Source organism: Bombus pyrosoma, linkage group LG15 (assembly GCF_014825855.1).
Source record: "Bombus pyrosoma isolate SC7728 linkage group LG15, ASM1482585v1, whole genome shotgun sequence".
NCBI lineage: Eukaryota > Metazoa > Arthropoda > Insecta > Hymenoptera > Apidae > Bombus > Bombus pyrosoma.
In genome coordinates, this window is record NC_057784.1 from 3,815,923 (window position 1) to 3,829,315 (window position 13,393).

Consider the following 13,393-nt stretch of genomic DNA (forward strand, 5'->3'; position numbering starts at 1 on the left):
GAAAGTCGAAGAAGAGATCTTATCGCAAGTCAAATATTACACCGTGTGCTGGCTTGTCAGACTTCTCGACTATCCTTCATTTCTCTACAACGACCAGAAGCTTTCTCGACTTCTTAACGACGTCGCTATTCATCGTAAATCATCATCGGCGATTTTCCAGTCTCTTCGTTGCAACGATTTCCACGAGTTACACGAGGCAGTTTACGCTGAGCGTAAATCAGCCACGCGTTTCGGCCGAATAAAAGCTGCTAACGGTCGATTATTCGCCGGCTTCCAGCCATAAACTTTCGCCGCTAATTTACGTATCCTAACGGGCATTTATTGACCCTTCGCCTCTTTCCCTCTACCTGTTCAGGTACCGGTAGCTCGATTATACAGCGCGAATTATGATCGTATCTCGAGCATCAGACGGACTTGCGGCGAGTGGCTGGAAACGATAAAACCGTGCCGCCAAGTCTACCTCCACGCTATAAACTTTATCTCGCGCGTAATGCGAGAAAAACGTAAACGCGAATAAAATCGGGGATCTGTGAAGGGATGAGCGAAAGAGTCAGACGTAAGACATAAATTTGTCCTGATTTTATACGTACGTACGTCGCGTGTATTGCAAGAAATTTGAAAACATGTCGATTTTTATACATATCAGGTTGTCCGAAAAGATTCTTTCGTTTTATAAGGAAATAATGGATCCACAACATTTTTCGTTTTACATTATTTTATCGAATTACGTACGATCCATTTTGTTCCATCAAACTAAAGATCACGACGTTCTACAGATTAGGTTTCACGTTTGTATAAAGATGCGTCGTTGTAAAAGACGTGTCTGTGAAAGAAAGACACTTTCCGGACAACTTAACATATGCTATATATGTCGGGAAAAATATAAAAGTAAGTCGAATTTACGTTGCAACCTAATCTATTCCGTAGAAAGCAGTTTAGGGGAAGGAGCCTGTTAATCGCTTATCACATACCAACGACGATTCTTCCATATTTTTCTTGAACTTGAGAAACTTGTTAGCAATAAAAAAAAATACCATTGTGTTTTAAATGATCCAAAGAACACAACGGATTTAATCGTTTGATACGCCCGTGATCGGAAAATACTTCGTTATATACTTTATAATACTTATACTTTATAATACTTATCGCTGCTTGCATCAAACAAAAATTTCGTTTCAAGTTCTTTCTCAGTCGATTTTAGCAAAAAGGTGTATTTCAAGAGCTAACTTCTCCTTCCAGTTAATTTACAAGCAATCGGGGAAACGATACTTCTACTTCGACGGTTCGGTCAGCCAACAATCGGAGAAAATCATCGTGATTCTTCTCGGTCGTGGAGCAGGAACGCGCTCCTTACTCGTTTCATTGAAATAGTTCGCCATGATCCAGCAGACCAGCAACTTAAAATCGAGCACGAAGGGCGTTTTAGCGAATTGTAACGTATAACGTCGATTTAAGGCCACTTTCATTGACTTGCCAGCGAACACCCTTTCGGCGACATATTGCAAAGAAAAGAGGTTCAGCAGGAAGTGGTAAAGTGATTGCGAGAGGAACGGGTAGAAAAACGCCGGAGGTGGACGCGCCTGGTTTATGATCACGGATATATTCCATTTTCGTCTTCTGGCCACTTTATCCGTCTCGTGGAAGGCCGGCTAAAGTACGTTTGATTGTAAGCTGCCCGCCGTGGTTTAAGACTGATTTACAGTAAAATGGTGGTGGCGTGGTTCGCGCGCACGTGAGTGGACTTCGAGGATTCCGTTGCCGAGCGTTAAGCTGCTGTTAGTTCCACGACGGGCTTCCCTCGTTCCTCGTTCCAGCTCCTACAGTTTTGCTCTTGGTTTATCCATCTGCTTTCGGTATGGGAAGGCGGACACGGCGTCTTTCCAGCTTCTCTAAATATCCGCGAGCTTTATCTCTTCCACTCTCGTTGCTCGCTGCAGTCCGGCGATTCTTCTCTTTCGCCCATTCAGAGGCCGTTGCTTTGCTTACTTGTTCGCTTCGCTCCTTGTGCTCGTCTGCCTCAAAATTTCCCTCCTTCCATTCGCCGACCGTACGTACAATTTCTCCGCCAGCCGCCGACTTCCCCTTATTTACCGTTCCACCTTGATTCCTCCGTCTGTTGCTTTTCTCCTTTTGCCCACGCCTTTTAAACACTCCCTTTGTCCGTTGTTCCTTGCCGTCCGTGGCTCCTCCTTCGATTCCCCGATAAAAGAGTTCCCATCGGGTGTATGTAAGCGCCAGGAAACCAGCTTCTTTCTCCGCCGCTTTCACCCGTTCTTTTTTCACCCCGCAGCTCCTCGCGCTCTGCTAGCTTGCTGCTTTCTCGTTTTTCTTCGCGTCCTCGATTCAACCGCACACCGCCACTAAATCGATCCGGCGGCAGCGAGAGAAATGACAAGCCGCGAGATGGAAAAACGCGAGAGCGGAGAAGTTAAAAGGAGGAAAGCACGTGCAAGAAGGAAAGCGGGATGGAAGTAGAAAGGGAGCATCGGTAGCGCGACTCCGACGAGAAAAAGAAAGGCCGTGGCAATTAGGCGGACGATTCAGCCCTCCTTAAGGGGATCATCCCGGCACAATGTAGTCGGAGAACCGGTCGATCGGTGCCTCGGCGTGAAATTAAATGACCGCCGCTATTTAGACCCGGATAGAACAAATTGCTTCTACGGACACCCACGGACACCCAGTCGACAATCGATCGTATATCGGTGATTGGATTATTACATGGCGTTCGCTTCGCATTTGCCTATCCTGTAAGCGACTTACACAGCATTTTCCAGAGTCTTTTACAATGTAACTCGTATTTTTTCTTTTTATTTATTACGCTTTTCATGTTCCTATACAAATATTTGCCATTTCTACGTTCAGCGCATTAATAACTAGTTTCGTGTTATTAAAACTATATTTTTACACGATTTAGAAACGAAATATGCGCTGTTGGTATTTGTCTATTCTTGAGCATTTCGCAAAATGTTATGTTGGTTTTAAAAATTTATACGAAACTTGTCGCTCACTTTTCCCATACAACATACCGTTTTTCGTTTCAACTAACGATAAGCTATATTCAAATATCCTGATTTAAGGGGACAAGCGATATGAAAGTCAGAAATTCAACGAATACAAACCTACCGTATTTTTTCCGCGTGATTTCCATTTTATAGATACGTATTTCACCCTGTTCTTCTCGTAGCTACGTAAATATCCGCGATCTAGTTTTGAACATTGAAGCAATAAGAGACTTTAGCAGCCGCCTTTTATAACACAGCCTCGGAAACTAGTTTGTACGGTTTCGATTCTGAAAATAATCGCAGTAAAAGTCCAACGACAGTGGAAGTTAGATCGAATTCTTTTGACGGAAGTCGCAAGGGACGCGAGGCGATCACAGGGAAACAGTGAGCCGCATCAGGACTCGATTTAACGGAAATGCAAACTAATGGGATCCTTTCGGCAAGACGCGTGTGTCTTTATAGCAGCGTTTCGTATCCGAGTAACTGAATTGCCGCGTATACGTTCTCATAGTAGTTGCAGAGCTTCGCTGCACAATAGTAAGCGCTAGACGCCTTATCTACTGCCATGCGTTCTAGTTAAACTCTTCTCGTTCTAGTGTCGCGTAGATCGTCGTTTCCGGTTAATTCGCCGATATTAATGCCACTGAACGCGCGACCTTACGTTTCATAAAAAAGTACAAAGACTATCGGAATACTTAAAAAGAGGCGAAAAGAATCGGAATACTTAGAACGAGACAAAGATTATTTGTACGCGAGCAGACTGCTTGATTTCGTCTTTGTCGCCTGATCTTTATTACCATGATATTTTTTGTATGCTCCGTTGCCAGAGAATTCGAGCAGTAAATACGACCGCAAGGTTTCACCTGTACTTAGAAGGTTTAACGCGAATGGGGTTAGGTCTATTAACTTGACGTCCGTTTCTGCTTCAATTTAATTGCATCAAAGAGACGAGGCAATCCCTTATTCGAGATTCAATGGCATTCAAAGTGATTCTACGCGTGTTACGTCGCGCGAGCAACGTGATCCTTCGCTTTTACTTTTAGTCCACTGTATGAGTTGTTAGATACATACGCTGCTAGTCGCAGATATCCGGACACTTAGCTACAGTATGTGAATCTTTCCAGGTAGACAAATTAATGGTAAATCGGTAGTAAGAAGCTACATTTACTACCATCTTATGCAATCGCCAAACTATAACTCGGAGATACTTACTTACTGAAAATCGTAGCGATAGTATATTTTAATATGTACTTACGTATACTACATATATTTGCTATTCAAATGTCACTGCTTATATTAACATTTGGGATCTTTCTATCCGTTCGAAAGAATCTCCCTAACTTGTATAACAGGTTGCTCTTAATTTTATTTTAAGATATATCTTTTTAACTACCGATTGAAGCAAGAATCAGAAAATCAAGGAAAACGGATGCGCCGTATCTTTCCCTTGTAGTCTCTAGTCGCGTCAAAGAGACACGAACAAATTAGTCTCCGTTTCGAGCTTAATACGACTTTCAATCCGATTCTACTCTGCTTACCATAATAAGCATTATCAAAAATATTGATTACTACAAGATCAGTCGCATCGTTGATACCTTTACCAAACTCCTCCACGATCTTCGGCTTCGTATTAAGACACCTGCCAGCAATTAACATAGAAATCAGGAAATCACTCATTTACATCGCCCTTTCCTTTGTAAATTCCCTTCAATTGCACGAAAGAGACGCTCCGTCCCTTTCGAATTTAATACGACAGCTTTCAGACCGATTCTGCTTGACGAATCAATTTCATGTTTCGTAAATCTATCCCTGTTAGACCCAACGGCCTCATCTGTCACCGAATGACCTGTATATTGGTATAGAGAATCAAGAATTCGTAAAAACAGCTCGTAGGTGGAAGGTTGGAAGGTTTTGCCGGTCGGAACGCAGAGTAAGTGAGAGGAGGCGAAACGATAGAGCCGGAAGCACGAGAAAAGAAAAGGGCATCCCGATCGTCTCAATTCAGTCGTGTCGGCGGCTATAAAGTTGTTCTTGAAGTATTCCCATATCACCGGCCGTTGGTATGCCAATATACCGGTGCCTGGGCTTTGTCGCCCCTTCTCATTCCCGGAGCCACGCAGTCCCTTCGCCAACGTATTCCCTCATCGACCCGCTCTCGTCGTAGACCGTCTCCCAGGAAGCCATCGCATACCCGGTTTCGCACGTGGTGGTATGTCTGCATACCATCGAGATAATGATTGGCAGCAGGACTGCCTGGAGTCCGACCAGGACGACGACAATCCTCGACAATTCGTGCCGGCCTAGCCAACCCTCTAGCCTCCAGACGATATTAAACCGAATTACTGAGGAGTCTTCGGATCCCCGTGATTCTCCGTGATCAGGCTGGTACCGCGAGAAGCAAAGGAAAAATGCGATCCGAAACGTGATCGAGTGTAGCACCGTTTTTAGATCAGGCGAGTGACACCGTAGGTTGTAGCGCCAAGCTACTCAAATATACTCGTATTCTGTAAATTTCGTGTCTTAATACTGATTTGAAAGCTTTGTGTCGATCTTGTTATCGATTAGCTACATAGAAAAGTACTTTTAACGTCGTAAGGACGTTCTTGAATATGGGGAAACTTCCCGACGAAGAAAACGTACGATCAGCTTGGACACTATGGGAAGGGTACGGTACGACAGGCTGAAATTTCATTGTACGTATTTATCTGCTGTAGAAAAACTGGAAATACGTAGCCTTTGTGTCTGATAGCAAAAAGGCGAAGAATCTTAACGATGAAGAAGCGATTATTTTAATTCTGTGTTTGATACTTCTCGCGGTATTGCTGACAGTTATCTGTTCCGCTGTCTGTATTATAGCAATTCGCTGGTCTTGTCGAATACGATCTTTGGTTTTGTACAACTATGGTGTTTTTCTTAGCACTTGCGTTCCAACGCAACTTTCCCTCGCGCGCCTCCTTCTTCGCACGATTTTGCGATTCGCGTCGCGGTCTCGAACGCAATGCCGTCACGTTAATGAGATAATTTCGCGTGGGCCGGAGATATTAAACCGTTTCGGTAATTGCGGACGTTAATAACGATAGACGTGTTGATGGAACACACGGGCAATCCGTGTTTCGGCATACTAAGCGGCGCAGACGTGATGAACTCGTCCACCACTGTAAATACTCGGACCTAATCAACGCAAGATGGCCGGATGGGAATTACAGACGAATTTCGTGGTAAATATTTGTCACAACCGACAAAAGTCCCAAAGGGCGCTTGTTTCGAGATTTCAATCAGCCTGCATGCTACCATCCAAGAGTCTCTATTACCCGACTAATTATCACTAATTAGCATTGGTTTAACCGGTAAGACCCCCATGACCGTACAAACACAAGCTCGTTATCGACTCGTCTCCTTGTTCACGATCGAACTTTGCGCGTATAACGCTCGTCGAAACATCTTCGAAGCTGCATAATTTTATTCGCAAAATTTCAAGGAATATATCTCGATTGATAGGTTTGCAATTGTTCGACACCTTAAGGGAACGCAGCACGCTATCGCTCAGGATAAATACTAAATACCGCGAGAACATTGCTCGAGTTGTAGTATGAACCAGATTCGCAACTGTTCTATGCCAGTCACGTGCAAGAAACTAACGCAAATGCTGTTAATGGCGAATAGTCGAACGTTGATACCGCGATTAACACTCACGTTGGAAATATTATTCCTCGTTTTTCTACCTTTCCTTTAGAGAATTATCGTACGAAGAATTATTATAGATTTAACAGACGCAAGGGACTTAAGAAAACACAAACCGCAGCCACGACGTGACATCTTTACGAACCAGATATTGCAGCGTGTTCTCCAAATTCCATTTCCAAATTCCACCTTTCTGCGAATCGCGTTCAAAATCCGATGTACACCAGAACCTAGTAAATTTATAATCTCGGAACTTTACGTACGAGTTGATATATCTTTTCAGAAGGAGCTTTACGGGGGCTTAAAGAAAAGAACAGGTAAATTAGCAAAGTTCAAACTTTCTTCCTTCCGCTACTGCGCCCCGTCCTGGCAATTTACAAAGCGATTTTTTTTTCGAATGAAAGGGACGCAGTAAATGACACAGAACACGACCGATAATTCGACAGACAGATTCGAAGTCAAATCGCTCGATTTCGAGGATCCTTTGACAGCGTGGCCCAATCAGTCGAGGAAAATTGATCGCTCGAACGCTGGGATGCGCTGTGTAGTTTCAATTCACGAAACGCAATGGAAACCGATATGTTTCGAACTTGCAGTCGTAGCTGTGAGCTCGGCTAACGAGCTGCCTCGCAACGAGCGGCTTGCGTGATCCCTGTCGTGGATTTGCGTGCAGGTACGTGCGTAGAGAATTCTTCGAGCCAACGAAATTCCAAGACGCCAGCCAGTGAGGTCGTTTTACCTGCTTCGTTTAGTCGCTTATACTTGCATATTTTACGCTATCGGAAATACCAGGTGTTTTTGCGGGATATCAATCTCGTTGTCGGCGTTGCCTCGGAAGAGCAGGATGAAGGCCAAAGACGATATCGATACCGTTGATCACAGTATCCAGAAGCCTTTTCTCTGTACGGTTTCGATATCCAAATACTATTCGGTATCACGAGGAACAAATGGATTTATAGAGTTTCTAACAAATATTTGAAAGACTGTATGTACGCTCGTTTTTCTTTTTTTTTTCTTCTTCTTTTTTATCGAACCAAGGAAATTGGATCTTGCGACTGCTATCATTCCGAAAAGCTGCGCTTCATATTCGATTCAACGACGGGTCCGATGGCATTAATATTCATGACGAGCGTATATTTTTTTAATCACTTTCGATATTCATTGCGCGCCCGCAGCTATCGCGTTTTTCAACGAAATTACCTTTTCTCCTTCCTTTCAATCGATAAATTTATTTTTGCTCTACCCTCGCCCCTTCTTTTTTTTTTTCTCCCCCTCAAACCAGTCCATTTTGCCGAGATTCGACACACATAGACAGATAGATAGATAGATAGATAGATAGATAGATAGATATATAGATAAAGAGAGAAAGTGGGAGGAGAAGCAGTAGATTTTTTTTCAAATGTTCGATCCACTGGAAGCGGCAAGGATCGACCAGGGGCCATAGTGCAATTACGCGGTCGGTCAATCGAAAAATTCGTCGCGTTAAACGCACCTGGGCGAAAGGATCTCTCTAGAGAGAGCGTATCGATTTCGCGTCCGCCTTTAGCCAGCCAAGAATTTAACGTCGTTTTATTCATTAAATCAGTACCACGCCGCTGGCGAAACAACTATCGTTTCTTTTTCCAAACCAATGGGCAACGAATCTAAAGAGATTCGCCTCGCTTATATCGTGCTGAATTTACGAGGCAAAACGGTGTCCAACCTTGGATATCGTGCCAATGAAATGTGCACAGGGGTCGCGAAAGTTGAGCGGCGACAAGTCAAGTCGAACGGACAGTGGCAGAGGATTTAGGCGAATCAGTATCCTGACGGTGCCGGACCCCGGTGTTAGGTTACTTGTTTACTCCCGAGTGCCGGAACGGCCGATGCATTATTCAACGACTGCTTGTATTTATCAAGCCGATAGCCAGCTCGAGACCCCGTGCACACACGAGGCGGAACACGCGCGGGCACGTCAGTACCAGGCGGTCGCGTAAACAGGTGAGAGATCGCCTTGAATTCTCTCTCTTTCTCCCTCTTTCTCTCTCCCTGTCTCTGTTTCTCTCCCTCTCGAGATTCTCGTAGCCTCGTACAAGTGGATTGCCGATGTTTATGGATTCGGCCGCCTTCACGGTTTACCCTAGCCTTTCTAGTCTCTCGGCTTACGCGCCATAAGTTAGCAACGCTTCGCTGCTTTATCGCGAATAACCGGCACCGAGATTTTCTTTTCGTTAAGTGGTCAGGCTCGTTGAAGCGGCAATAGTCGACTTCCATCGAGTCGTATCTTCTTGCTAGTCGTTGCATTGCGTTGCGTTGGGCGCGTGCAGAGGAGACCCGTGTAGGTTTTAGGGGTTGCTTCATGGAGTATGTCGCTGGCGATTTATTTAACAACATATCGGATACAACATTGGATGGAGAGATAGAATCTGCGTAGCGATTTATTTCAGCTTCTATATCGTAATTTGTTTCACATTCTATATTATAACAAATGGTTTACCTTGGGCGTTTTGCAGATTTTTATTTATTATGCATATTCTGTAGGTTTCTGAATATCCTAAGTTTACGTATGTGTACTTTGTGTTTTCGTGTTCCGTGACATTGTGTTTTAATTAATAAATTTCTAATTAATTTAAATGTTTTAATAACAGAGGAACTGTGATTTAATTACGGATTCTTTTTTCGTAGTTGCGCATGCATTTCAAACGTATTTTGCAACGTACTGGATGCAACGATTGAAAAAGTAAAATTTATGAATTGGAAGTAGCTTATCTTAGTTTGCATATATTTATGTATTACTAGTATTCTTTGCATTTTGTAGTATTTCGATTTTTCAGAAATCTATGAATATCCGCAGTTGATTTATCAAGGATTTACCAACTTTCTGTTCTGATTAATATTTCTTCCGTGACATAGTTACAGATACGTTTACAACAATTCTGCCCTTCATGCTGATTGTTAGTAACATGCCCCATCCAGCGTTTCGGAGCTGAAGAAGGCTCGAGTTTGATTGTTTCCTTCGTAAAAGTTCATCCTCGTTTTCCACGCCTCGCTAATACGACTGATCTCGCGATTCTTTGTTAGAAAATAAACAAAACCTCTGACCTTACCAGAAAATAATAGCATGGAGCAATTTTGAGGGATGAAAGGAAGGGTGAAGTTTCTGATATGTGCGTGAAAAGCCCGATAAATCTTCGAGAACCGAGTGTCTGAAAGATGAAGGGTGCGTGTTCCTCTCGGTGTCTATCAAGTTCCTATTCTGCGCAGTATGGTAGATGGCCGAAGAGGATGGAGACGTAGGAAACGAAGGAGAATTCGAATAGGCAGAGAGAAGAGATATACGAGTGGTACAAGCAGCGATAGAGGCGGACAATGAACGAGAAGCCAGACAATGAACGAGTGAATCGGGACGGAGGAACTCAAATGGGTTGGTAAAGGGTAGTAGCAAAGGGCAAGTTCGATGGTAGCGATCGCTAGCTTCGATAAAGCTAGTCGAAATAGCAGGAGAACCAGAGAACCTGGTCCTCGAACGTCCTCTTGGCCGAAGGTGGCGTCTTACCTTCCTACGTACTCGCGCCGTTAATGACACGAAGATCGTAGGTCCTATTAACTACAAACCGCAACTAGACCAGGTTCTAAGTAGTGGCGATAAATTATATCGCTCATTAAGCGAGGCTTGTACGCGGGAATATTCCTTAATGGGTTTCCGGTGGCGCGCGGAATGCGTGTGTTCCGAGAACCTTTCGCGTTTAGTAATTGCAATTTCACTTGAGTGCAAGAATCGCGTCCTCTGTTGTACGTTGCCGTCTGTGTCCCTGCCGCTTGCAGGCTTCCCGCTTCTTCCACCGAAGCTTTTACGCGTGATTTTACGCCGGCGAAATTTCACCGAGACTTACGTTTCTATTTCACTTGCATGAGGGAAACAATAGCCGGAATTGAACTGGATAAAACTCTGCTGGAATTGTTATCTCATTGACCGGTCGGTTCTTCCGCCACCTGGCTTTTTCAAACATTCGACCCGGCTAAATTGGATGGATTTTCCATAAAAGCGATCGGCGATAGAGGAACTTGCCAACGCTGCTTATCATTAACGTTCGTAACGTGAAGAAAAATCGGTGAAACCTGATCGGTATTCGACGCCCTAATGGAATTAAATCATTGAAAACAAAGGAAAAAGGAGAACGGTGGAAAGCGGTGTTAGCCCAAATTACAAAGCCGTTCTTTCCTGACCCAGTGTCGTCGATTTATCTCGAGGGTGAGCTGCGACGCACTTCCCCTAACGTCTCCCGCGACCTCGTCGATTGGAGCTCGCGCGCGCACATAATCCTCGCCATCCACCCTGGATCGTACGGATGCGTGGACTCTGGTTTTCTCGGAAGGAGAACCGATCGGCGTCGGCTCCACAGAGTCCCGTAGAAATATTAGGCGCAGGGTTACAGGCTGGCTCTCCTCGCAGAGGCAAAGCTAGGACGCGGCAAAGGGGTTAGAAGAGCGTTCCAGAGGGGGAGACCAACATTTTTCTACCCCTCTCTGTCCACCGTGTACCCCTTCCGACTATCGTGGAAGCACGCCCACTGGAGAATGCTGGTGGGGAACTCGGTTCTTGATAGGGGACGCCGACGATGCTAGCGGCGGCGGTGGTGGTGGTGGAAGTGGTGGTGGTCGTCGTCGGTACTGGCAACTGAAGTCTGACCGAAACGACGCCAGTACTACTGTCGCCAGCATCACGAGCGCAGCCACGAGGCCGAGTCATGGACATACTGGGTATGTCCGCTAGAAAGCCAAGCATGCACTACTTAGCCTCTTCACTTGCTCTTGTTGATTCCTCGCGGCCGCTACGTACGCTACCAACGCCACGTATCGTTGCAACAGTTGCGAACGAGACGAAACGCGCGAGTTATACGAGTTCTTCATTCCTCCCGTTGCCGATATCGATCCATCGATCATAGTAACGCGAGCAAAACAGAGCTGGAGCCTGTCCCTTCGCGTTCCTTTTCTACCACGCTATAAGTTCCAGTTTAACTTTAGTTTTGCCCCTTTTTTCGCTTCACCAGTCATTACGTGTCATCGCGGCCGCAATCAAGGGGACTGGCTCCAGAGTGGCGCGTCACCAAGCACCACGTTTTGCCTGCCTGTAACAGCGAACGGACTCAGGTATTGTTCACATCAAACATAATCTCTGTCTTTCTGTCTCTCCTATCTTCTGGCACGTTTAAAAAAAAAAAATCCACCTCGAGTCGACTGCGCGAAACTTGCAGATCGTTTCCATCTATCTACAGATTTTTCTTTCTGAGTTTTTATTACTTCGGGATTCAATTGACAATTTTTCGGGAGAGCCGTGTATTTTCCGGGTATGCTTGCATCGCTTCAGTGTTCGCTATGTTCCGAGCTTCGTTCCAGCATCTCGTCATTTGTCTACGATCATCGTTCTCGTTTAGTCTGTATGTATATTTGTTACTACCCACAGGTACGCTAAACGTATGTACATATACGTGCGTTGCTCTACTTAAACGTGAAAACTTGACCCGACCTACGCAATGCAGCTTCGTGCGTGACGATCCTCCTTAAACGCCATGATCTACTTATATCATACTCTGTATATTTAAATTTTTAACGTATTCTCGGACCGTAACGAATAGACCGCGAAATTCTGATTACACGAAACTTAGTTGTCCGCGGAATAAAAATTTATCTTTTATCTTTCGCTCGCAAGATTTTCGATGTAATTTCGAGACCCGTCTCACTCGCCAGACCCTTTCGCTCCTCCTTCGTGAAACCAAATTTGAAACGATTCCAGTGCTCGTTTAAGACGAGGAAAAACAAAAGAACGTAGTACGTTTGGATGGAAAACAACCGCCTGGTGCAACACCCCAGTTACGAAACTTTGCTCGTTACCACTTTTAGAATCGTCTCGAAATGCATTCAAATTCTATCGACTATATTCGTGGCTTGCGCATGGCGAAAAAGTTAACGAAACGGTTCAGAAGGTTTCGGGAGAGTTTGCCTGCTATAAATTCCAGCTACGCCAAGCGTTCTTTATCTCCACAGAATTAAAAAAGATCGGTACACCTCGATGTGTACTCTCGGGCGCGGTTTCTAGGGGAGAAAGAAGCTTTTAAGGTCAGCTTTTCCAACGAAAACCAAAGAAACGAATTCGTAAAAGCCGATGTTCTAGCAAATACACGGACAACACTCATGACCCAAAAATTCTTTCTAACAATTCTTTCCAGAACATTTTACAAGTTCCAGCAAGTTTCGATTACGCGGCGAATTGTGTGTCATGATATATCGGGTTGGCAACTAAGTGATCGCGGATTTTGTCAATACCACCTAATGACAAAACCCGCGATCGCTTAGTTGCCAACCCGATATATCCAATGTCAATAAAATAATCTACGTTCTCGCGGCCAATTGTCCGTAACAATTCGACATCGGTGCTGTGTTTTCATGCTCGGCGTTCCCTTTGCTTGAAAACTGTCTCGGGCCACTCCCATTTCCGTGCGCCCCTTGTATTTCGTAAATACAAGTGCTCTCCAACGTGTCTGCCTGCATACGACGTTCCGATTCTACTCCGGTGCGCTCTCTCGTGTTTTTCTTTCGCGGATCGAAACTTCCGTTTGAATGGTTCCAACCTCGATAAGGTAGCTCTCTCGTAGCTAGGCTATGGCGTGCGTGGAAATTCTTCGCGGAAAGATAAACGTCACAGATTACAGTATATTGTATATTACGTATTA

At 44.7% G+C, this 13,393-nt stretch overlaps 1 protein-coding gene across 4 annotated transcripts in view; it reads left to right on the forward strand.

Moving 5' to 3' along the window:
* Window positions 1-13,393, forward strand: part of LOC122575742 (complexin) — a 322,428-nt gene that overhangs the window by 247,929 nt on the left and 61,106 nt on the right. Inside the window, exon 1 of one of the 4 annotated variants that reach the window (XM_043745114.1) lies at window positions 11,343-11,423. The exons of 2 other annotated variants lie outside the window; for them this stretch is intronic. In XM_043745114.1, coding sequence (XP_043601049.1) covers window positions 11,411-11,423 — 13 coding nt within the window. In that variant the 5' untranslated portion in view covers window positions 11,343-11,410. Of the gene's footprint in view, window positions 1-11,342; window positions 11,424-11,789; window positions 11,814-13,393 lie in introns of those variants that run through there. One more of the 4 variants, XM_043745115.1, reaches the window with a different exon arrangement.